Genomic DNA, 26566 nt, shown 5'->3' on the forward strand with positions numbered 1-26566 from the left:
TAAGCTTTTGTTTAAGTTACATGATAGCACATTTAAACTTCATGTGCCTCATTTGAAATAGCTTTCTTCCCTGGATAATATTATCTTGATTTTGTAGGTCACATTTCCACGATGACTGGAGGTGCTCCGTTGTGGCCCCTGTGGCTGTGGGTGCTGGGGGGCTCCTCTTGTACTGGCTGTTGCGCCGAAAGAAAGTGTGCGCCATTGAGATGGGCGACGGGTGGTGGGGCCCAGGACTGAGAAACCTGCATGAGCGAGAGGACATAAGCATCCGACCCTTCCAGATTGAGACCTCTGAGGAGGAAATCCAGGTAAGAAAACCCACATAGAATTTGGATATGCGGGATAAAAATGTTTGAAAGAAATAAATAAAGATAACCTAATAGTTTCTTCTCTCGCCATGGTAGCCACCTAGAAACATAGAATATGACGGCAGAAAAGGGCCGACGGCCCAACAAGTCTGCCCACTCAAGAACCCTCCCTCCCAACTAGTCTGCCTACTCAAGAACCCTTCTTCCCTGGATTATCTGTCGTTTGAGCATAACTCTGTAGTACTCCCACCTGTTTGTCCCATCGACTCTTGAAGTTGAGTACGCTACTGGCCTCGACTACCTGGCGGGGAAGATCATTCCATCGATCAATCACCCGTTCGGTGAAGAAGTATTTCCTGGTGTCACCATGAAATCTTCCTCCCTTAAGTTTTAGTGGATGCCCTCTTGTCGCCATGGGACCCTTGTCGCACGGGTAACCTGCAGACCTCTGGCGTGTCATGGTTAAAACTGGACACAAAAACAGTGGAGATGACCACTGTTGCTGAAATCTTTTTTATTTCACAAGTTCAAACGAAGATGTAGCACCTTTGGTCATCTCCACTGGGGGGGGGGGAGTTGTGTGTGTTTGGCTTCTCTTGTGGAGTGGTTACTCTGTATGTTTTAGATTGAGGAACAACATCAATAAATGATCTGATTGTCCAGTTCTCTTCAGTTGTAAACCGCCTAGAAGTCACACGATTGTGGTGGTATAGAAGAATAAAGTTATTATTATTATTATTTTCCACAGAAAGAGTAGTGGAAATGTGGAATGCCCTCTACCCCCAGAGTGCCATTTAATGGAGCTTAAGAGGGCATAAGATAAGCACAGAGGTTACTTGGCCATTGAAAGTGGAAGAAGCAGGAAGGACAGCTTGGTAACACATGTAAGCGTTCATAATGCCATGCTGATTTGAGTCAACAACAGGTATTAGAGCTGCCAAAATAGATGACAAAGAGGTTAATCTGATGTCAGCAAGATCACTCAATAAAAGCTTGATAAACAATTCAGTCTTTCAAAAGTGGAGAAGAAAAGGCCTCAGTTTGAAATTCAGCAGCTCAAGTCACTCCAACCTGAGCACCATACAAACCAGCCTAGAAACCTCCACTACAATTGAATAACATTGCAGAGCAATCTATTGCATGGTACTAGCTCATTTACTTCTAATAGGAAGAATTTAACAAATGCCAGTATTGAACACATCAAACGTATCTGGAGGATTATAATATTTGATTCTTTATTACTTCAAGTTTTCAATCTTTTATGTGATCAAATTTACATCAAACAAAGAATTGGCAATCCAATCAAGACCCAATAGGGAATCCCTGTTTCACGAGTGCTGTATCAATATTCAAAATGGCAACCCATGCTCTACAATGCCAGCCATAAAAGCCTTGTTCTTATAAACTCCTCCCATTCAAGAAATCACACCAATAGGGATAGGAGAAGAGCATTAAAATATCTTAGATTAAACTTTGAACCTTTAAAAGAAGGCTGGTCAATTCTCATATATAATTCAAAGGATTCAACAGAGCCAAAAAAAGAGATTAATTTTTTTACACTTGCTGCCTTAAGGATCTCCCATTTTCTCATTTACACTATAGTTGCCCACAGTAAGATGAAACAGCTCAGTTTTGAATCTGCAGTGTATAGCATTGGAACATTTGCAGTGCCATGAACATAGGGGAGACGCTTAATACAGCGAGAGCAAAAATGGATTTATTTTTTTGGCTCTTGGATTAAATGTGAGAATAGACTGGTTATCCTTCTTTTAGAAGTTCAAAGTTTGATCTAAGAGATTTGATTCCTCTCCTGTCCCTACTGATGTGTTTTTCTTGAATGGGAGGAGCTTATGAGAACGAGACTTTAAAGGTTGGCTTTGATAACAGTTGTTCAAACAAAATTTCCCCCTCTTCTACGAACGCATAGCACGGGTTTTAGCACCGGCAGCGGTGGTAACTGCTCCGATGCTGGCGCTTGTAAAAGAGTGATTTTGTTAGGCAAGTCGAAAATCAAAAATGAGATTTCATTTATTGATAGGAAATTGGAGTTGAGGGGGTTGCGTTTGCCAGATTTCAAGCTTTATAATCATGCACTCATATGAAGAGATTGGAGGTCTCAGAGGAGTCTTTTTATGCCATTTGCGTTAGAACAGGCTTTTTATGCCCTATATAATTGTCTGTCTCTGCTTCATTTACCAGTCTCCCAAATCCTTCAATAATTTAAATGTACTGCTCTTCTTAGACCTGTGCAAGATGTGTGGAATGTGCTTCTCTGGGGAATAGGGGAGACCCATTCATCATCGATCAGCTTCCTTTAGGGCGAATGTGGCCTTTGAACTTGAGTTAGATAATGCAGTGTTTCTAGACTGGGAAAGGAAAGGAGTAAGGGACTGATATTATAAGTGGCACCTGAAATGGCTGGTGCCTAGAAAAATAACATTCAGGTGCTGCTCAGAGAATCGTGGCTACCAGCGCCGGTAATGTAGGCCAGGGTTTTAAAGGCCTAAACTTCCAGCACCTAATGATGACAAAGTTTGGGTTTTTAAAATTGATTTTAAAAAAATCAGCCTTTAATGGCATGATCAGTTATCACACCACACTTAAAGTCTATTAAAACAATTAAATTAGGCGCTTGTTTTGAGAATCTGGCCCTTAGTGCCCTGGAATATGTAACTAGAGATGGTACTATGTAATGTAATGTAATGTGTAGAGATGGAGATCTGATAAGTTCTGATCCAGGGCATCAGAACACAGGCAAGATCAGCACACAGGCAGTTCTGAACCAGGCCAGGTCAGCACACTGATCTAGGCCCTGTGTACGGATCTAGGCCTTGTGTTTGGATCTGAGGCCTTGTGTGAGGATCTGAGGCCCTGTTTCTCATTCCCTCTCCCTTCCTCCTGCCACGTACACATTCTAAGCAAGGACAAGGTTTTCACCTCGTGACAGAATGCTGAGGCCTTCCTCCTCTCTTCCTGTCACATATTAACCTGATACACACATACCCTTATCTTGTTTAGTATTCCTTATATGGACAGCATGCCTACGTGCCAAAGCAGGCCCTGAGCTTAAGGCTAATCAAGAGAGCTTAAGGAGCATGCATTATAACCTGTCACATGCTATAGTAAGATTTTAGACATTAGAAGTGTACACATTGGGAATCACTTTATTATAACCATTATATGTATTCAGATGTCACATGAGATAGTAACTTTGAGAAGCAAATATGTAAACAATGAGTTACCTTGCTATAATCCTCACTGTAAATGCATGATGAAATTATAACCTTGTAGAGCATTAGCTAAGTAATTAATGGAGTTATGATTCTCAATAAAAGGGGGAGAGACCATCCATTTAGGTCGCCTCATCCCACTCTGAGCCTTGTGTGTGCAGCATCATTCCCAGTACTATTATCCCCTTTGAGAATCTCCAACAGTGTGTGGGAATTAGATGGGGAAATAGATTTGCCTCATGTCAAATATTTATTCAGTTTTCTATATTGTTCTCCCAGGGGAGCTCAGAACAGTTTACATTAATTTATTTAGGTATGTAAGCATTTTTACATGTCTGTCCTGTTGGTCTCACAGTCTGTGGAGGAGTGTGTGGCGCAGTATGGAGGAGTGTGTGGCGCAGTGGTTGGATCTACAGCCTCAGCACCCTGGGGTTGTGGGTTCAAACCCCGCGCTGCTCCTTGTGACCCTGGGCAAGTCACTTAATCCTCCATAGCCCCAGGTACGTTAGATAGATTGTGAGCCCACCGGGACAGAGAGGGAAAATGCTTGAGTACCTGATTGTAAAAACCGCTTAGATAACTTTGATAGGCGGTATATAAAATCCTAATAAACTTGAAACTTGTCTAATGTACCTGGGGTAATGGGGAGATTAATTGACTTGCCCAGGGTCACAAAGAGCAGTGTAGGTTTGAACCCACAACTTCAGGGTGCTGAGGCTGTGGCTTTAACCACTGCACCACAAAGTGCAGCCACTTCTTTAGTAGAAAGCTCCTTCAGTAGGGGATGGGAAATAAATTGAAAGAGTTCTTTAATGCTCATTCAGTGCAAGGAATTTTCACCTCTGGGCTTTATAAGGTTCTGCAGCAATTAGTGAAGAGGAAAGACATGGAAGAGGTGAGACACAAACGGGCTAGAGATTTTGGCGCTTCATTGGATGGGTGGGATATACTGGCTAAAATCAAAGATATAGCACGTTTAGTCTCAGGTGCGTGGAAGAATCTGACCACCAACATCCTTGATGAACTGGCCCCACTACAAACCAAAACCAGAACCAGCAGGAGATCAGACCAATGGTTTGACAATGAATTGCTCCAACTCAAAAGACAGTGTAGAAGATTAGAAAGAAAATGGAGAAAAACTAACCTAGATCAAACAAAAACCGCTTGGAAAAAAATCAACAAACAATATAAACATCTACTAAAGGACAAGAGGAAAACTCATTACACTAATCTTATAGGCACAGAAACCCAAGATTCCAAAAAACTATTCCAAATCCTGAAAGATCTAACAGACACCAAACCCTACACAACCACTAACAATACCCCCCCCCCTCAGCTACCCTCTTAGCAGATCACTTCAAGAACAAAATTACCAATGCCAGAGCCACCCTCAATTTTACCCCATCCCACCTAAACGTAATCACAATTCACCCCTCAGAAAAAGATTCAACTGCAGCAGACAGAACATGGTCTCAATTCCCCAACATACAATGGTCCAAACTCAATTAACTCTACAAAAAATACAGCCATGCCTCCTGTGACCTCAACCACTGCCCTTCATATCTCCTTACTACCTCCAGTGTAAAATTCCGTACTCTACTTCTACAATGGATTCAAACCACGCTCACAGACGGCATTTTCCCTATTGACCTCAGCGATATCATCATCACCCCAATCCAAAAAGACCCAAAAGAACCACCAGACCAACCATCCAACTTCAGACCTATCGCCTCAATACCGCTATATGTCAAACTTACAGAAGGCCTAGTAGCCAAATTCCTCACCAACTATCTAGATGACCATAAACTACTCCACCCCATGCAATCAGGCTTCAGAACCAACTTCAGCACAGAGACACTACTAGGCTCCCTAATGGACACAATCATTCAACACCTTAGCATAGGGAAAAAAATGCTTCTCATACAACTGGACCTGACTGCAGCATTTGACCTAGTTGATCATAACATCCTTCTGCAAATCTTAGATGCAATAGGTATCTCAGATAAAGTATACTCTTGGTTTGAAGGCTTCCTAAATCCAGAACCTACAGTGTAAAATCAAACAAAGAAAAATCAGAACCTTGGTCAAACCCCTGCGGCGTACCACAGGGATCCCCACTATCCCCTACCCTCTTTAACCTATACACTGCCTCTCTCGGAACACATCTGGACAATCTAGGCATGACCACCTATAGTTACGCGGATGACATTACCATTCTCATACCATATGATCAGCCAAAGTCCACCATGACAAACACACTACATCGAACACTAAAAACAGTTACGACCTGAATGAAAGATCACAAACTTAAACTCAACCCAGACAAAACCAAATTCATCCTCCTCGAAAATGACAAAGTCCAAACCATAACCAATTTAGAACTTAACTCAATCAACTATCCCATCCAAACCACTATAAAACTACTTGGAATGACTATAGACAGATGCTGTACCATGCAACTGCAAATAAATAAAACAATACAGAAATCCTTCGCAATTATGAGAAATCTGAGACTAGTCCGGAAATTCTTTGAAAGAACACAATTCCAGCTTATAGTACAAACCCTAATCCTAGGACTGTTGGACTACTGCAATATCCTCTTCCTCCCATGCCCTGCTACTATGACCAGACAACTACAAACAATCCAAAATACAGCTTTGAGACTCATCTTCTCATTGAGAAAACATGACCATATCACAAAAGCTTACATCAACTCACATTGGCTACCAATCCAAGAAAGAATACAATTTAAATTCTACTGCATGTTATTTAAAACCCTAAATGGAGACAGCCCATCCTACCTGAACAACTGCCTCATCCAAGCATCCACAACTAGACACAGAAAAACGCACTCCCCGTTCATACCTTCCCCGATCAAAGAAGTAAAACGATCAAAACTACACGACGGCCTCCTAGCCACTCAAGCCACAAGACTGGACAACCAGATCTCCAACCTTCTGATGACCACCCCAGACTACAAGACATTCAGAAAAGAAATAAAAACTATACTTTTCAAGAAATTCCTGAAGCAGCCCTAACGTCACGTACTCTTAATAACTCTAAAATTAACTAATGATCTACTATTTACTTCACTAGTAATGACAATTGTGCTTCCATTGTTACCCCCTTTTAAATCTTTTGTAAGCCGCCTTACTCTTAACAACCCGAGAAATGTCAAAAGATCTACTATTTACCTCTCTGGTAAATCAATCATTCTCATATTGTAACCCTTGTTTATAAACCTTTTTATAAGCCGCCTTGAACTGCAACGTAATGGTGGAATAGAAATCCCTAATGTAATGTAATGTAATTTTACTATGTTACACAAAGCTTATTTTTCCCATGCACAGTTGTTTAAATCAAGGAGTGTACAATCTCCTACTTGTTTCAAATGCAAAGAAAATGGATAATACCTTGGCGCACAGAGATAGATTTTAGACTGAGCTTGAGTGATATATGCCTTCCATTCTGGGGTGTACAATAATGGGCCCTGTGGATCAGTTAGTTTTGGACAAATAAAGAGCCTTTAATAAGGAATGAACATTGTTATTTCACAAAATGTGCCTGGTGGCTCAAAATGCATATTGCAACATTGTGGTTTATGGTTTAAATTTAGTTAATATTCCTTCCTCCTTCAGGCAACAACATCTCCAGAGTCCCCGACTTACTAGCACTGGAGAAATCAACTTCATATGCTTGCTAATTGGGAGACAAGGGAAGCAAGGGGATCTCTCGAATGGAAATAAAACCATTACTTATCACATGGGATTGTTATATATGTACTTTGAGTCCAAGTAGATTAAACTAAACTAAACTATTTATGATATAAGGCTGTTTATTGTTTATGGATTTGCATACTAGGAGTGAATATTAAGTATGTTTGGAGGAGGGGACAGGAGGTTGTTATCTTTTTTTTTTTTAATAGGAGCTCCAGAATTCACAAGAACCAGGACTCTCAGTTTCCTTAACTGATCTTAAATAAGGCTCGGGAGTTCTAATTTTATTGGGGAAAGGGGAAGATTAGGATTTTCTTTCAAAATGTGGATGACGGTTGCTATGTGCTGTGATACGTCCTGGTTGTTTTTGTGAATGATACAAAAAAAAGATCCTTACATTACATTACTGACTTCTATTCCGCCCGTACCTTGCAGTTCTGGGTGGATTACAAAAGAGACATCTGGACATTTCCGGGAGAATTACAAGAAGATTGGTGAATTACAGTTGAGGGAATTACAGTTGAGGAATTACAGTTGAGGGAATTACAAGGAGGGGAATCCAGGGTTAGAGTTAGGACATCTGGATAAATTTTTTGAATAGTTGGGTTTTGATTTCTTTACAAAAAGATTTGAAGTCGTTTGTTGTTATCAGCAGGTTGGAGATGGTATGGTCCAGTTTCGCTGCTTGCGTCGCTAGTAGACTGTCAAACATCTTCTTGCGCTGGATGCCTTTGAGTGGGGGGTAGATAAATGGAGTCTTAGTTCTTCTTTGTCTAGTGGTGAGGTTTTGGTTCAGGCGGTTGTTTAGGTAACACAAAAACAAAATCATAAAAAATATATTTAAATAATTAATAATAGTGCTCAGTTGATAAACACCACTTTATACTGGAAACGGCATATGGTAAGCAGTGTAATGCCATATATCATCACACCCACCCAACCTCCATAAATATCACCAATATTTCAATGTTTTTTTGAACACTGGATTGCACGATAGGGATTTTATTTCACATATACTGGGATTAATGGACAATGGAACATTATATTGAACAGTGATCGCAGCCTCCCAGAAAAAAAGTATTCAACAATCATCATAGATAAATGATTTTTTCATATTATTTGAAATATTGGCAATATTTATGGGAGGTAGGGTGGTATGGGAGGTAGGATGATGTATGGCATTACACTGCTTACCATATGCCGTTTCCGGTATAAAGTGGTGTTTATCAACTGAGTTCTATTATTAATTATTTAAATATATTTTTGATGAGTTTGTTTTTGTGATAGGATTTTTTTTTTGTATCATTCGCATTGAGGTGGGAAATCCCAATTACCATTGTATTCTCCCATTTTTAGATTTTCTTTTGGTAGTTTTTGTTACTTTTGACTGTCATCATTAAAATGTTTTAAATAAAAGTTGGCATTGTAGAATCCCCATCACCATTTTGAACAAAGCAATGGTCAAGGAACAATGCTATCCCCTGATGAAGCAATGTGAATCAGGGATTCCCTGTCAGGTCTCGATTGGATTGCTGACTCTATTGTTTGATGTGGATTTGGCCACAAAAAGGATTGAAGAATTGAAGTTTAAATAAATTTGATTTGTTCAGTATTGGCATTTTTTTTAAAGCTGTTTCTGTTAGAAGGAGCAAATATCACACCATAGACTGCTTTGTAATATAATTTCGTATAGTAGTGGAGCCTTTTTTGGCTGCCAAGATGTTAGATGGATTTTTGCCAGCACTATCCTGAAACCTAGTCCGCTTCTCAACTTCTTATATGCACTATAGAAAACTTTTAAAACACTCCTCTTCTCAAATCATCTTAACTTAAAAACATTCCTTTTTCAAATTAAATGATCCTAACATCATCTTCCCCAATGTCGAAAAAACCTCTCTTACTCTTTTTCCATCCTTACTTTTCCATTGTTTTTAATTCATCTTATTTGATGTTATTATTTACAATACTTGTTGCCTGTTTTTATTCTGGAAACCGCTTTGAGCTGTAAGACTTATGTGGTATAAAAAATAAAAAACTATTATGGTATGTTAAATCTGTTTGAATGTTGGGTTGTAGAAGTTCTAACTGAAATGCAATTGCTCACTTGGCTGCATCTGTTGGTCAGACTTAGCAGGGGAGCTTGGAGGTCAATGTCCAAGTTAGTACTTCTGGCTGTTTAGATTATTCAATTCCATGTTAGGGAAAGGAAAGGTGGATGGAGCTAAGTGGCCTAGACATAAAATCTTCTGTCTAACATTTTTTCAGCACTTTATTTCCCAGCACTCCAGCAATTTATTTTTCCATGTCTTGGGAGACACTTATTGGTCAGTTCCACTGGAGAAAATGTTTGTTGGAATTTATATACATATTAGGACAATATGATGTAGGAGGCAATTCTTATTCAGACTTATGTCTGGTGCTAGTCACTAATGAGTTTCTGCCTGAGCCAAATAATCCTTCGTGTTGCATTACCAAGGCTCATACTGAGGTCCATTATTTTAAGATAGTTTTTCTGTTTCCTTATTTTCCAAACAATTTTCCCCAGGAGAACTGTAGCACTGTCCAATTTTTTCTTTGGAATTTAACATGTGGTCCGACAACCTCATTGACATATTTTGTAAACAGGACCTCTATCATCGCCTTGATAATGCCCGCTACACGCCACCACTGGAGGATGCAAAGTTCCACTATGGTTTCAACTCCATCTATCTCCGCAAGGTGGTATCTTATTGGAGAAATGAGTTTGACTGGACGAAGATGGTAAAAATTCTCAACCAATTCCCACACTTCAAAACTACCATTGAAGGTGAGTTATCTTCTTTCTCATCCTATTCTGCACAAGTCACGCTGTGACTCTTATGAGGTCTGTTATTATTGTTATGTTTTATAATGGGTGTCCTTTATGTGATTGTGACTATGTTTGTACATTGCTTTGGGAAAGGCGGGATATAAATAATAAACTATAAACTTGAGGGTGGATAGTCTAATCTTTGAGGCTCACAAACTGGTCACAGTTTCTGGATTACATTAATGAATATGCATGAGATAGATTTAAATATATTTGCATGCACTGTCTCCAGTGCAAGGCTATTTGGAAAACTGGCCAGTCTGTAGGGCCTTTGAGGAATGCAGTGGCTTCCCCAAGTCTTCCTAATGTACTGATCCCAATCCTCTCCTGCACCGCTGCATCTTCCAGTCTACCCTCTCTTGTACTGAGGTGCCCTCTGACCTCATACCCTGAAACAGTTGTCATTTTTCAAGTTTCCAAAAAAAAGAAGACTACATTTCTCCCTCCGTATTCACTATGATAGGGGATTAACAGAACTGCAAATACAGAAAAACCGCAAATAACTTTTTCATATGTTATTCGCTGTTTTCTATTAAAAACTATCGTGGATATGGTGAAACCGCGAATAACATGATGGGAGACTTGGTCTGTTCCTGAAGGAGAGGCAAAACACGGTGAAGAAAGTGCTGGGAATCAGCGATTTCTCTATGCAAGCTGATATAATTTGGGGGGAGGAGCCAGCAAGCTAAAAACCGTGAATAATTGAAACCGCGAATGCTGAAATCACGAATACGGAGGGAGAAGTCCAGAAAATGAGCTCTTACAACAATTTGGATGCATCCAAATCCAGATCCGGTTGTGCACTTGAATTTGGCTGACCTTTGTTGGCCACACAGTTGGGGAGGGCCTTCCCTTATGGTTTTCAAGCCATGACACGGGGGTGGTTTGCCATTGCCATCTCCTGTGCAGTGTGAGGCTGCTGCCCAACATGGTGTGCAAAACTGTAAAGATGCCGACACGTTTTTCCTTAATGCGCCCCTATTAAAGATGGCACCCGAGCTGACCGCACCCGCAGTACTTTTCACATTAGCGAGTGCCGGCTTTTCATTTGTCCCCTGAAGAAGGTACTTTTTAAGAGCTGAAACTTGGATCCCTGTTGGGAATACAGATTTTAAATCTTTCAAGCAAATAAACTGTACCATCGTGTTGTTTTAGACATCTCGTTTGCCTTTCTTGTTTTTTCAACTTGAGGGGGAGACACGGCCCACACTAGTATTGCTGCCAGAACCTGCCCAGCATCAGACCAACGACAATGGAGGGTGATGAGACTTGCCCAAGGCCACAAGAAGCTGTTGTGAGATTTGAACCTGGGCCATCCATTTCCCAGCCTGCTGCTCTAACCATTAAGTCTGTAGATATATAGCTACATCCAACAGCCAGCATAACAGTACACAGCATTTATAAATAACCATGCACTTTTCTCTGCCACAGAGATATAAATGTCTGACCTGCAAACTAAGTACTCGGCTTCCCAGTTACTTCACCAGTGGCCACAGAGAGGATGGCAAGTGAGCGGAGAGATCTGTTCCATTCCCTTTAATTCCATTTATTCATTTGATAAAGAGAGGAGATCAACTAAATAGAACAAGACCACTAACCTGCTGGTCTGGTGCTTTTCTCGCATGTGCTCAGGCTTATAATAAGCAGGAGATGGCTTCTCTCACTGTATGAGTAACATGTTGGCCATGGGCAGGTAATAGAATTTTTTTCTCCATGAAAGATAGGATAGTTGTCTAAAAAGTAAAAACTGGCAATCATACCTGAAGGAAACCAAAGTCAGGACATGTCCACTTAAAAAGTACTGATGGTAGTCTTAAATCCATCCCTCCTGTACTGATATATTTATTTATTCAAGGGAGCTGAGAACAGTTTACATGAATTTATTCAGGTGCTCAAGCATTTTTCCCTGTCTGTCCAAGTGGGCTCACAGTTTATCTAATTTACCTGTGGCAATGGGGGAATTAAGTGACTTGCTGAAGGTCACAAGAAACAGTGTGGGTTTGAACCCACAACCTCAGGGTGCTGAGGCTATAGCTTTAACCACTGTGCCATGTCAAGCTAATCACATCCTTCTACTATCCATCAGCTAACATATTTCTCCTAAAATGTCCACCCTATTCTGCTTCCAACTCACCCTTTTCTGCACTGGTGAACCCTCCAACCCACTCCATTTTGCTTTGATCTATTTTCCATGGCATGTTTTCACGGCTTCATCCAATTTAGGGGGGTCAGCTTCCAAAAATGCTTCTAATTCAAATATTTCTCAGATGTGCATAAAAAATGAGAAATTTTGGAAGATCATTATGAAAAGAGCATTTTTTTAAACCAAATATTGTCCTCCTAGAATGGGCATGACTGTTGACTGCCAGTGCCAACTACCTTGATCCTAACTTTTGCCATTCTTCTGTGACTTTCTGTGCAATGAATTTGTAACTTTTTCTTTCCCTGATTTATCCTATTTTCTTTGTACCAGGTATTGAGATCCACTTCATCCATGTGAAGCCCACCGATCTCCGTCCTGATCAGAAAGTCATTCCCTTAATGATGGTCCATGGCTGGCCTGGGTCTGTCTATGAGTTCTATAAGATCATTCCCATGCTGACAGACCCATCCAATTATAGCTTAGAGCAAGACACGGTGTTTGAGGTCATCTGTCCCTCCATTCCAGGCTATGGCTTTTCCGAAGCTTCTCATAAGCAAGGTGAGTGAGGAGAAGAAGTAAGGAGAGGAGAACTTGTTCGCCAATTATTAGCAGAATATGAAGGCATGATGGTGGAATTTCCAGGAAAAAAAACACACTCGGTATTTGCAGTGTTCCAGCACTGAGAACACTTGCCATTACTGAATTACGAGAATTTGATGGATAGACTTGGTAGGCTGCCATCATGTTTCATGTGAATTTCTTTGTAATAAGTTTGAAAGTATAATAAAACCTTAGTTTACGAGCATAATTCGTTCTGAAAACATGCTTGTGATCCAAAACACTCGTCAATCAAAGCAAATTTCCCCATAAGAAATAATGGAAACTCAGATGATTCATTCCACCACCCAAAACCTTTAATACAAAATACTATACATACTTGTATTGCAAGACCTTGCTCATTTAGAACAGTCACTACACTCCCGCAGCGTCAGAGAGAGAACCATTGGCTCAGTTGTGATGATGTGACTTGTACATACTGTATGTACTTGTATTGCAAGACCTTGCTTGTATATCAAGTTAAAATTTAATAAAATGTTTTGCTTGTCTTGCAAACCAAGTTACTTGCAATCCAAGGTTTTACTGTATTTGTTATTGTGGGTCAAGGGGGGTGGTTTGATATTCTTGTAGAAACCAATATCATTGATTTAACCTTTGTTATACAACCTAATAATATTATCTCAAATAGTTTAGAAGGGGATTTTTTTCTCTTGCTCTGACTAGTATTTAATTAAACTTTACTTTATATATATTCAGTGAGACTTGTGTGTTGGCTGCCGGGTGGCTAACAGCTAACTCCCTTATCTGTACATTTTTTGTTGACTTATTATTATATTGGGCCATTTAAATTACTAATTGGCCAAATACTACCTGTATCATTTTTGGCCGAGATAAATGCAGGGACAGAGATATTCCTATAAGAACATAAGAATAGCCTTACTGGGTCAGACCAGTGGTCCAGCCAGCCCAGGGCCCATTCTCAAGGTGGCCAATCCAGGTCACTAGTACCTGGCCAAAACTCAAGGAGTAACAATATTCCATGCTACCGATCCAGGGCAAGTAGTGGCTTCCCTCATGTCTTAATAACAGACTATGGACTTTTCCTTCAGGAAATTGTCCAAACCTTTCTTAAAACCAGCTACACTATCTGCTCTTACCACAACTTCTGGCAATGCGTTCCAGAGCTTAACTATCTCTGAATGAAAAAAAATTTCCTCCTATTGGTTTTAAAAGTATTTCCCTGTTTAAATGGCATTTTTAATTGAGTTTTAAGACATGGGAACCATGCTTACAGAGGTGCTTTAGACTGCTGAATGCCACTGTGGGTGTGGCTAATGCCAAAAGTGGCGTTCAGCGGCCTAAAGTGTCTCCGTTGGCACAATTCACATCATAGGTTGGCACCAGAAATGTAGGCCAGAAAAACCCTGGCCTACATTTCTGGTTGTTTTGTACCTGGCGTTGTCGCATAATTGACATGTGATCGGCGGCCACCAACCATGGTGCAGGTTTCAGAATCCGGGCTTTTGTGTTTATTTCAATTAGGGTTTGCATGAATTTAAAATTTTTAATCACATGATTAATTATAATTAATCACATAAAGCGCCCTTCACATTTCATCCTGTTTAGTGCAAACATACATTCTGTATACATCCTGTATACATAGCAAACATAAATTCTCAAAACTGACACATTTCATTTCAATTGTCCCATAGAAAGATGATATATCAAATCCTATTACCTCCCTTACTAACCTAAAGATAAAATAATTTATCTTACCTTTGTTATCTGGTGATTTTATCTTTCTAATCATCTCATTCTGCATCTCTGGTTCCCTGAGCTCTTTTCTTCTCTTTATTTCCTGCCCTATATCCATATTTCATTATCAACTTTTCTTCAATTTTTCTTCCTCCTATTCAAATCTGTCTAGTTTCTGTCACTTCTCTTCCCTGCTATTCATGGGCAACATCATCTCCCTCCCTTTCCTTTCCATTCCCTAAGTACCCTCTTCCCTTCTCTCTTCCCTCTCCCCACTACACCACACCATGCTCACCATTTCTCTCCTTCCTTCCTTTCTGTCACCATCTCCTTTGTTTTTTCCATTCCTATTTCCAGAATATGGCCCTCTCAAACATCACCCTACCCCTTTGTCTGCACCTCTTTCTCCCAGCAAATCTTCCTGTGCTCCTACCCTCTCCTCCCAACCTGCAATCGGGTATCTTCCTCCCCCCCCCCCAATGATCATGTATCTCTCTTCTCCTTCCCTTCTTGGTTGGGTATTTCTCTATTTCCTTCCTTCCTCTCTTCCCCCTGTGGTTAGTTATCTCATTCACTCCTTCCTCCCTCCCCTTCTCTCCCCCCCCCCTGTGGTCATGGTCAGTCATATCTCTCTCTCTCCTTCTTCCCTTCCTCCCCTCTCCCCCCATGGTCAGGTACCTCTTTTCCCCCTGTAGTTGGGCATCTCTCTCTCTCTCTCTCTCTTTCCTCCCTTCTGCCCCCTCCCTCCCACGGGCAGGTCTCTTTCTGTCCCCCTCTTCCCTTGGTCAGGTATCTCTCTCCTCCCTCCCTCCACCCACCCTGTGGTCAGGCCTTTCTCTTTCCTTCCTCTCCCTGTGGTTGGCTCTCTCTCTCTTTCTTCCCTCCCTCTAGCCTTTCATAGCCTGCCAGCAGTGCTAGCAATGAAAGTACAGTACTGCTGGTGGGCTAGCTGACTCCAGTCTTTTGTTGTCTCTTCAATCCCTGCGACACCAGAGCAGCTGATGTAACTTACTGTTCTAGTGTAGCAGGGATTGAAGAGACTGCGAGAGACTGGATCAAGCTTGTCTGCCAGCAATGCTCTTCTTTAATCACTGCTGGCAGGCTATGAAAGGTTAAAGGGAGGGAGAGAGGGAAGGGAGATATAGTTGACCATGACAGTGGAGTCAGCATCAGATGGTGGGCAGCGGCAGATGCAGGTGGAGGCAAGTAGCAGGCAGCAACAAGGCTGCTTTTCTGGGAGGGCAGCGGCATCAAGGGCAGCTTTCTGGGGGATGGGCAGTAGCAGCAAGGCAGCTCTCCAGGGAGGGTATTGATGATGAGGGTGGCTCTCTGGGGTGGGGGCAGCCATGGTGAGGGAAGTACTCCGGGTTGGGGGCAGCAGTGGTGAAGGCAGCTTTCTGGGTTGGGGACAGCTGTGGTAAAGGTGACTATTGGGGGCGGGGGCAACAGCAGATGCAGTTCTCGATATGGCTCTAAGCCAACGTTCCTCTAACATCGTCTTCTGCCTGACTTTACTTCTGGTGGAGCACACCGGAAATTATATCAGTCAGATGAAGAATGCCATGACTGGGAAGGTCTGGCCACGTTAATTCCATTAAATGTTTTAATATCGTTAAACTATTAACACATTAATTGTTCAGCCCTAGTATAAATTTTGTAACTGTTTCATTGCTGGTTACTATCATGATGACTTTTTTTAAATTTTTTAACTTACTGGAGTCACTGCTTATGAGATCCTCCTTCCAACAAAGATTGACAGGCTGCCTCTGCTATTGCATCCCACCTGTGCAGAAACAGGAAGTTACATCAAGATGCAGGCTGCAGCAGCAGAGGCAATCATTGTCGGAGTCCGGAGCCGCAACTGACCACTTACCCACCCAGGGTCCTCCAAGATGTCCAAACAACCCCTCATCCATCCTTCAATAATTCAGTGAAGCCACATTTGTTCTCTGCCCTTAACAAGAATTGAAAGTTTCTTCGGTGTTGTAGTTAGTTGAATGTTTGTTGTTTGTGTTTGTTTTTTTACTAATTTAATCATGTTTTGCCTATGTCCAAGTTATTCCTACTGAACATTAACTTGGGTGAATTTCTTCAAAAAGACGATAATATAAATCCTAATAAATGAATAAATAATAGTGTTGTTTTATATGTAGAAAGCCAACCAATGAGACTGCCACCCTCTAATGTCTCGCTGCTGCTCCTGCACAGGGTTCAACGTCATTGCTGCTGCCCGCATATTCCACAAGCTGATGCAGAGACTCGGCTTCCAGACATACTACCTGCAGGGAGGAGACTGGGGGAGTTACATCGTCTCCCTCATGTCCCAGATGAAACCAGAGTAAGTTGCACAGACTCTCTCTCTTCTGACACTGTTCTTTACTTCCTCATCAGATTTGATACAAAAACCCTCAAGAGCATTGGATGCTAGTCTAAGCTGGGACTAGAATCCGGGACTAGGAGTGGAAGGATGTTGTGTTTTTCTGCCACCTCCTGTTTTCTGCTAAACAGCAAGCTGTATTGGCTAGCCAAGAGGCTGGAGGGTTGCCTCTTCCGATGTATATCCTCGATAATGCTCAGCCATTGGTGGCTGCCATTCTCCACCTTTACCCTCCTCGTTCATGAATATGGGCATATTGCCTCTTTGGCATGCTCAGACCTAACTAATGAGGAATTGTGGTCTTTTAAACATAAGCCAACAGAGAAAATTAGACAATGATGGCAGATAAAGGCCATATGGCCTATCTAGTCTGCCCATCCATATTATATACTTTCCTTAAGTGATCCTACATGCTTGTCCCACACTTCTTTGACAGAGTCTTCGTCTCCACTACCTCCACTAGGAGGCTGTCCCACACATCCACCGCTGTTTCTATAAAGAAGTATTTCCTTAAATTTCTCCTGAGTGTACGTACCCCTTTTTAACTTCATCCTATGGCCTCTCATTCCAGAGTTTCCTTTTGGTTGAAAGAGACTTGTCTCCTGTGCATTTATGCAATGAAGATATGATATGTTTCTATCATATCTCCTCTCTCTTGCCTTTCTTCCAAAATATATACAGTGGAACCTTGGTTTACTAGCATAATTCGTTCCAGAAGTATGCTCGTAAACCAAAATACTCGTATATCAAAGCGAGTTTCCCCATAGGAAATAATGGAAACTCGCTTTGATACATTCCCACCTCCCCTGAGGCCAACGGCGCTGCTCTCCACCCCCCTCACTCGCATAGACCCCCCTACGCGCGAACCGGCACCCCCCGCCCGAACAACTTAAACTTACCCCCCTCCCCCTGTCTGGCACCGACACACAGCCCACAGGACGTGCCGGTGCCGCTAGAAGATCTTCCTGCTTCTGCCGGTCTTGAGCATGCATCTGCGCATGCTCAAGGACTTCTAATTCTCCCTTTCGCTGAGATTCTTGGAGATGCCGGTTCACGCAGAGGGGGGTCTTTGCGAGTGGGGGAATTAGAAGTCCTTGAGCATGCGCAGATGCGTGCTTAAGGCCGGCAGAAGCAGGAAGATCTAGCGGCACTGGCACGTCCTGTGGGCTGCATGCCGGTGCCAGAAAGGGGGGGGGGTTAAGTTTAAGTTGTTCGGGCGGGGGGTGCCGGTTCGCGCACGGGAGTGGGTTGCTGGTTCGAGTGGGGGGGCTTTTGCCGTCACCTTTTCTACCCGTTTGGCCGCTTTAAGATTGTCAGATATGATCACCCCCAAGTTCTTTTTGTCTTTGTGCATATAAATATTTCACCATCTATATTATACCATTCCCTCAGGTTTTTGCAGCCCAAATTCATGACCCAGGATTTTTTTTTTTTTTAATTGTTAAACTTTTATGAAACTAAATTTTGCCAAGATAAACAGTTCATCCAAGAACAGACACAAGATATATCTGTGCCCCACACTCTTTGAGACAGTACCAAAAATCACGTAAACTGGCTAACAAGCCCCTCCTTCCTCCCCAGCTTTCCATGGGTCAGTCTATTGTACAAGTTTACTTAAAATTTGATAAATTGCCTAATCATAGTTTCTAGGCAGTTTTACGGTTAAAATTCACAATAACCAACACATTTAGAACGAACAAATGACATAGTGACTTACTTGAAACGAACAAATGACATAGTGACTTACTTGAACAAAGAGGATAGGAGGGGAGAACTACAATATTGGACAGAAAAGAAATAATTAGGGCAAAACCAGCAGGTAAGGTAAAAAAAAGAGGGCGATCTCAGTAGGTTAAAAAAATGAATATGATAGCACTAAAGAAAATGGTTAGATATTATAAGCATCTTTAAATAAGAATGCCTTGAATTTTGATTTGAATTGAGCCATAGAAGATTCTTCTCTTACAGTAATTGGAGCGGAATTCCATAATGCTGGAGCAGTTACCGAAAAGATAGATGTACACATTGTATTAATGTAATTTAAAGGTGGTATGGATAATAAGTGCTGTGAGGTAGATCTCATCTAAAGGAGTAAGAAATTATCCTAAGTGCTCACACCATTGAATGTAAGGTTTCAAAGTCCTCAAGAATGTGCCCACTCTATTGTATTGCATTCTGGCAAACATAGTCCACCTTGGTCTTAACTTGCAGCCTAGATTGCTTCCAGGTTGCGGTCAGGGCTGCTGCTGTTATAGAGAGTATAAGTCTATGGAACCGCCCCTGCAGTCCAACTGGTTTAATGTTTAAAATTCCACATCCTATATCCTGTTGTACTTGTATGCCACATATTTCTGTAAGCCAATTATAGATGAGCTTGGGGACAGGCCCTCCAGATACGAATGAAAGTTCCCCAATCTCCACTCTCCCTCCAGCAGAGGTCACAGACTCCCATCTTAATATGATGGAGCTGTCCCAGAGTTAGATACCATTGATATAACAATTTAGACCCATTCTCCACTAGGTTGCTCACTATAGACACCTGAAGAAGTGAATGGAATATCCGTTTCCAATGATCAGATTCGTAATGTCTCTGCAGGAAGGTTTCCCATCTAGAAACATAAAAGGAGAGAGGCCTATAGCGGCAAGTGATAGAACCACTTCCCCTAGTTCTCTCCCATACCCTTTCCTACAACGTATCCTCCACTGAGAGGTCTCGTAATGCCTATGTTTGAATTAAGACAAGTACCAGCCTATATTGCAACTTGTCCATCTGTGACACCACATATTCACCTGCAAGCTTTGCCAGGGGTATCAGCCTTCCCTCAGCCAAAAATTGTCCCAAGTTAGCTTGACCACTCTTAGCCCATTGTTTGTATCTGATATCTTCCTTGGGGTAAATTCCTTCATCACTACCAGTAGTGTTTGTTTAAAATATCTTCTCCCCCTGAACTCACTTGATCTAAACTGTGTCCATAACTGTAAAAAGTGGGAGATGAGTGGGTGAGCTTGACTCACAATCACCTGGAGGTCGCTCAGAGGAAGCCAAGGGTTGCGGTGAAGCAAAATATCTTCCATGTACAAGGATTCCATCTGGACCCAAGTTTTTTGACTATCACTTCACCAAACTAATAGAATGTATACCTAAGTGGCTAGATAATATAAATAAAAGTGTGGCATCTCCATTCTCCCCTCTCCCGTGGTTGATGCATTGCCGCCCTTTTCACCCTGGGTAGTTTTTGCTTCTAAATATACTGAAATACCCGCTTATTCATTTGGTCAAAAAAATCCTGGTGTCGAGGGAATTGGGAGAGCTGTGCACAGATGGGCAATAGCATCAGTTTAACTGCATGAACTCTTCCAAACCATGACATCTGTAGATGCTCCCATCTCTTCAAATTACTCCATATTTCCCTTAAAGGGGGGGTAATTGACCCAGTAAAGCTGGATCCCCAAATATTGCACTGCACCCAAGGCCCATTGTAAGGGGTACCTCTTTTGAAGCCATTATTTATCTTCCAGACCCATTGTCAAATTCAATATTATAGAATTACAAGGAAGTGCTGAAAAGTTCTCAGCCCAACCAACTAACTTCCTAAATTCTGAGAGTTATTTTGCCACTGTAGCTGAAAAGAATGCTATCTTATTTCATCAAGTGCCAATTTGCAGAAACAAAATTATATGTTTTGACATTGTTTCAGATCATTGATTGAATCATATTCACGTCATCCTCTTCTTGTTTGGGCTGAGAACTTTCCAGCACCCCCCTCATATTCATATTAATCTTTATTGTAATATAATTTCCCTACTAATACTATATGCCAGTGTTTCTCAACTCGGTCCTGGAGTACCCCCTTGCCAATCAAGTTTTCAGAATATCCATAATGAATATGCATAAACTTGATTTGCATAAACTGCCTCCATTATATGCAAATTCTTTCATGCATATTCATTGTGAATATCCTGAAAACCTGACTGACAAGATGAGTACTCCAGGACTGAGTTGAGAAACACGGCTATAAGCTAACCAGTACTTGCGCTTGAAAACAATTACTGCAGGTTCCTTTCTCTTAGAATCTAGCTTTTGCATGCCACAAGTTTAATTAAAATGCTGCATCTTCATCATATCCGAAGAACGCAAACAAAAGCAAAATCCAACTGGTCTGCAGTAAACAACAATGAAAGCAAAACAAAAAACAACTGGAAATTCTTTAGCATCACTCAAATAGTAAACAAACCAGAATAAATATATAATAATTTAAATAATGGAAGACCATACTTTACCTCCAAGTAACATCCCCACATATATTGTGATAATTTGATTGTAAATTGGTTTTAATTACTTTAATATGTTTCTGTGTTTTGTAAATCACCTTGTTCGCTTTAGATATTGACATGGAATGTCCAGGTATGGCAGTCACTGCTTGTCCCTACCTGTATAATGTTCCATTATCTACATAACTAACTGGAAATTTAGGACAACTTTTCTCCTGTTCTGAGTTATCCAGACAGTTATCCATATACTGGCACTAGATAATCTCAGATCCACCACTGAACCCCAGCACTAGTGTAGGAACAGTCTGAGTGACTTTCAGCAACATTATCCAGATATCACTAAAATTTCATGGATGGACCCAGTTGACACAAGTTTTCCAGATAAGAGCACAGAACCTACCTCTGTAGATTGAGTTGTCCTATATTCTCTGCCTCCTTAGGCCTAGTGAGGCTGTATTAGGATATTCTTTGTCTTTTCTTTTGCCAAATAAAGTTAGTTTATATAGAGGGCCATTTTTGAAAAGGATGTCTAAGTCCAACTTGGACATTTCCTGCTAAATATCCAAAGTCGGAAGCATAGAATGGTCTATTTTCGAACAGGACGTCTAAATTTTTTTTTCTCAAAAATCACCTACTTGGACGTCTTTACTGCCAAAACTTCTAGACTGCCAGGACATCTAACTTTGTCATTTTCAACCACTAAACCGTCCAAGTTAGAAACGTCCAAATCGGCACCATTTAGATGTGGGAGGGGCCACCATTCTAATGGACTGGCCACAAAGACATGTCAACAGAGCAGTGGGGCACTGCTGTGAACTTTACATAAAGGGTGCCAGATATATATCTCATTATATACCCCTTATAATTTATGCTGAGCCCTCCAAAACCTACTATATACCCACCTGTCTACCACCCCAATAGCCCCTGTGGCTGCTGGTGGCATTTATATGACATTATAATAGTGGGCTCATACTTAACACCATAGATGTTTTGGTTTGAGTGCCTTATGGGTCTGGCTTCTCTCTATGATTCACTAGCCCACCAACCTGGCTACTTAAGACACCTGTGTGATGCTGTACTAGGATTTCCCATACTAGTGTAGGGGTGTTTCCTTATTTGCACCTGAAGGTTAGGCCTCTCTGACATCATCAAGCCTGAACCATTATTTGCAAGAAATCTTTCCAGCCTTAACCATTGTTTGCAAGAAATATTTCCAGCATGAACTTTGCAAGAAGAGAAAGAAGAACACATCTTTGCTGTTTCTGCCTGATGCATTCTGGGTATGTACCAGAATGGTATTCTAGTCAAGGACATCCATCTATGCCTTCATGCTTAGACTGTGTGAATCTTGGGGGAGTTATACTCTTATGTTGTGCTTATTTATGGATCGGTGCCTGTGTCTCCCAGCCTGTATGAGACTTTATACAGAAAGGCTATTCATCTAAGTTCTGTTTCTGGATTGGTCCGAGGAAGTCATCTGACGTGATCCAAGTGAAAAGGTGCTAATTAGAATTAGTCTGTGTTTAGGTGTGGGTGAACTCACATCTCATCACAGGTGTTCTGCACGCATCTCTTTTATAATAATTAAGACCTGAACAGTTACCTCGTGTGACTCTCTGCCTGAGAGAGAGTGAATCGGACCTGAATTCCATCACCTCAAGGAAACTTTTGCTGCCGATAAATTACAGCTTTACCAGTGGCTGACGAACACTTATTCCTGTAACCAAAAGATTTCTATATCTGCTAAACTGAGGAGACGTCTTCCATTTCACCTAATTTTGTGCTGAGTCCTAATTGAATGGTGAGGATACGGAATTCTATTATCTTTAAGCTGGGGTTAGATAAGTGCATCCGATTGTGATATAGGATAAGGCTTGTAAAGCTACTCTCGGTGATAATCTGTAATAGATTGCTGCTAATCAGGAATAATTATTATTTATAAAGAATTGTTTAGTGTGTGTAAGAAGTAATTTTACTTAGTTATCTAGCAAGCGTGTTGTGATAATTATGTACTGAGTTTCATATATGTAATCGGATATTTTGTGAACAATATTTAGATATTGCTGGCTTGTGAATTATATTTTTCTATTTTCATAATAAAAGTAATTCTCATTAGCCTGGGTCTTGTGTCGTATAAATAGACAAAGAAATTTGGACCTGGCAGAGATATTATGGTATTCCCTAGAAAAACTAACAGGCACGTAACTTGTTTATGTAACTGATTAGTCTACCGTAAATCTTTATACACTAGGTGCTGCTGTTCTAGAGACAGGTATGTACTCTTTCATTCAGATTTTTTTGGGGGGTGGGAGGGGGGGTCGGTTGCCACTGGGTGAGTGTGGGAGGTCATATGGTCAGTTTGGGAACCTTTTTGGCACTTAGACACTTCCAAAAAAGTTCCATCCAGGACATTTTGCAAAAGGTTTGATTATCCCCACAAGATGTCCAAGTCTTGCCCACCCAAAACACGCCCATAACATGCCTCTTAACACTCCCCGTTGAACTCTGAATGCACAGTGGGTGAAATGTTTCACTAGATGTCCAGGAAAACTTTGGCGATTTTATGGACATTTGCCCCTAAAAGTTTATTAAAGAAACTACAGGGGACCTGATATGGCAGATAAATTAAAAAAAGGAGCAAATGTGGAAAAGTCCATAGTCTGTTGTTAAGACATGGGGGAAGCTTCTGCCTGCCTTGGATCGGTAGCATGGAATGTTGCTACTCTTTGGGTTTTGTTAACAAAAAGAGATAAGAGGGAAGATAATTCAATGAATAAATGGAGTGGTAGAACAATCAATTCTAATAATGTTAATAGCTACATTGAAGCCGTAATAGCATCTAGCGAATCAAAATTAGATCAATCAATTCTAAAAATATATTCGTAAAAATAGTAATATTAAATCACAATCCTTATTGAGTTTTTAAGGAGAACAGTGGAGGACATATCATAAATTATACAGACTTCAGTCTTTGGAGCCTCTTATGATATATACCATTGCAAGTTCCTGTCTTGTATATTGTTATAATCATCTATGTCCACCACCCCCTACCGAAAAAATATATTAATCTATTTGGTTTTATTCCTTGAAATTATTGTTATCACTAATTTTAATTAACTATTATTATTATTGTGATTAACTTTACTGTTATAATGTGTGCTTTTTTAAGAAGTAATTAAATAGACTGGTTTGTTAAAAAACTTAAACTAATAATTCATCTTCATGTGCTAAATTCATATTATATTAAAATTCGCTAAATTTATGACATTGGAAAGTTTTCTAAAGTGGATGTGCCTAAAAAACCTTAAGGTATAAAAGATTCGATTGACTATAAAATATAAAGAGAAATATATGGGTGTAAATGTGTGTAATAAACTAAAGTCTGTATAATTTATGATATGTCCACCACTGTTCTCTTTAAAAACTCAATAGGGATTGTGATTTAATATTACTATTTTTACAAATATATTTTTAGAATTGATTGATCTAATTTTGATTCGCTAGATGCTATCATGGCTTTGATGTAGCTATTAACATTGTTAGAATTGATTGTTCAACCACTTCATTTATTCATTGAATTATCTTCCCTCTTATCTCTTTTTGTTAACAATTGCTTGATTTATAGGGTTGATACATACTTAAGGCCTTACTATATATTAACTCTTTGGGTTTTGGCCAGGTACTAGGGACCTGGATTGGCTACCGTGAGAACGGGCTGCTGGGCTTGATGAACCATTGGTTTAACCCAGTAGGTCTATTCTTATGTTCTTATATCCATCTTAATTGCATTAATTCTAGCAAGCCTGGTTTCCTGGATATTAATGATGTCTCAGCTTATGTCCTTCCTTCCCAGAGTGCTGCTGTCTTCAGACCTATTTTTTCTAACCTCCTTTCAGATCTGTGAAGGGACTGCACTTGAATTTCATACTGATCAGTAAAGGAGGCCTCAAGATGCTACTGTCTCTGATGCTAGGAGCCTACCTTCCATGGCTGGTGGGCTTCACGTGTGAAGATGCACGGCGTGTCTTTCCATACTTTGAGAACATTTATGGAATACTGAGGGAAAGTGGCTATCTTCACATTCAGGCTACTAAGCCAGACACTGCAGGTAAGTTTATGTCTAGTAGACAGAGATAAGATTGGGACCTAGAATCCTGCTTTAGAGAGAAAATTGGTGTGGATCTATGCATGAGACAAAATTAAAACCCAACCTACCCTAACCCCCAAGTGATATACCTCATACTATTGAAAGTCAAAAATTAGAAATGGAACTAATATCCCCAGCTTGGAGCAGATGCAAGGTCTTCTGCCTTTCTGCATACAACCCAAGGTGGGAATGAAACCCCCAATCCCCAACCTGGAACAGACACTCAGCAAATACCCAAAGTAGGAATGGAGCAGGTCTCCTGTTTCTGATCACAGAATGTGAACTAAATCACTGGTCCATCACCGGTTCCTCAGCTTTTAGCCTGAGACAGGAATAGATCCTGAGACTCAGTGAATTACCCCTAGAGCCAATCACAGCCCTCAAACAAAGATCCTCCCCATATTTAGGCTTCTGTGGTCAATGTTTTTCTAAATGATGGCTGCCACAGGTTTTTAATGCCCAAATATTCAGCACCAGGCCAAACCCACATACCAGATCAAAATATCCAGGTATAGAGTGGCTGCCAGCACTTATCTGGATACCAGCGATCTTTAGACTGAAATCTGGATAACTACCCAGATAAAGTTAAAAATAATCTTTTTGCGGTCTTAAATATCTGGAAAAGTCCCGGTTAGTGGATAAAATATCACCAATAGCTGGGTAACTGCTGGTTCTGCCTCAGGACCTTGCTGGTGCTATCTGGATAGTACTGGGCTAATCAATTTTCAGTGGCGTTATCTGGATAATGTTGCTGAAAATCCAGAGCTGGTCAGAGCAAGCACCATTTATGTGGGTCCCACTCTGTTCTACCCCCCAGCCCCATCCCGTTCCGCTTCCAACCCACCCCATCCCGTCTCCAGCCCCACCCTCCAAAAGCCGCATCTCTTTTTTCCCAATCTTCAGGCCGTGTCTGGAAGGCCTCTAGCATGTGTGGATGTACGTAACATCATCCGCGCATGCTTGTTGAAGGCTCTTCAGACTCAGCCGGAGCTTGGGGCTTTCCAAAACATTGGAAAGCTGCCGAGTTTTGGAAAGTCCATCCAGGAACCTGGGTTTCCCCAGACATCTGGTAACCCTATACCTGGATAAGTGTTGCTGAACGTTGATCTGCTATGGAAACTAATTTGGAAATCTCAGGAGAGATTATGTGGTACTTTGTTACTACATTTTCTACAGATTAGAAGAGTACGGTATAAATGACAGCTCAAT

The 26566-nt window shown here is 40.9% G+C and overlaps 1 protein-coding gene across 3 annotated transcripts in view; it reads left to right on the top strand.

Moving 5' to 3' along the window:
- LOC117358061 (epoxide hydrolase 1-like) overlaps positions 1-26566 on the top strand; it is a 59961-nt gene that overhangs the window by 25210 nt on the left and 8185 nt on the right. For all 3 annotated transcript variants that reach the window (XM_033939499.1, XM_033939500.1, XM_033939498.1), the window contains exons 2-6: positions 98-311; positions 9883-10063; positions 12579-12806; positions 16770-16899; positions 25107-25318. In XM_033939499.1, the coding sequence (XP_033795390.1) occupies positions 98-311; positions 9883-10063; positions 12579-12806; positions 16770-16899; positions 25107-25318 (965 nt within the window). The remainder of the gene's footprint in view (positions 1-97; positions 312-9882; positions 10064-12578; positions 12807-16769; positions 16900-25106; positions 25319-26566) is intronic.

Source organism: Geotrypetes seraphini, chromosome 3 (genome assembly GCF_902459505.1).
Source record: "Geotrypetes seraphini chromosome 3, aGeoSer1.1, whole genome shotgun sequence".
NCBI lineage: Eukaryota > Metazoa > Chordata > Amphibia > Gymnophiona > Dermophiidae > Geotrypetes > Geotrypetes seraphini.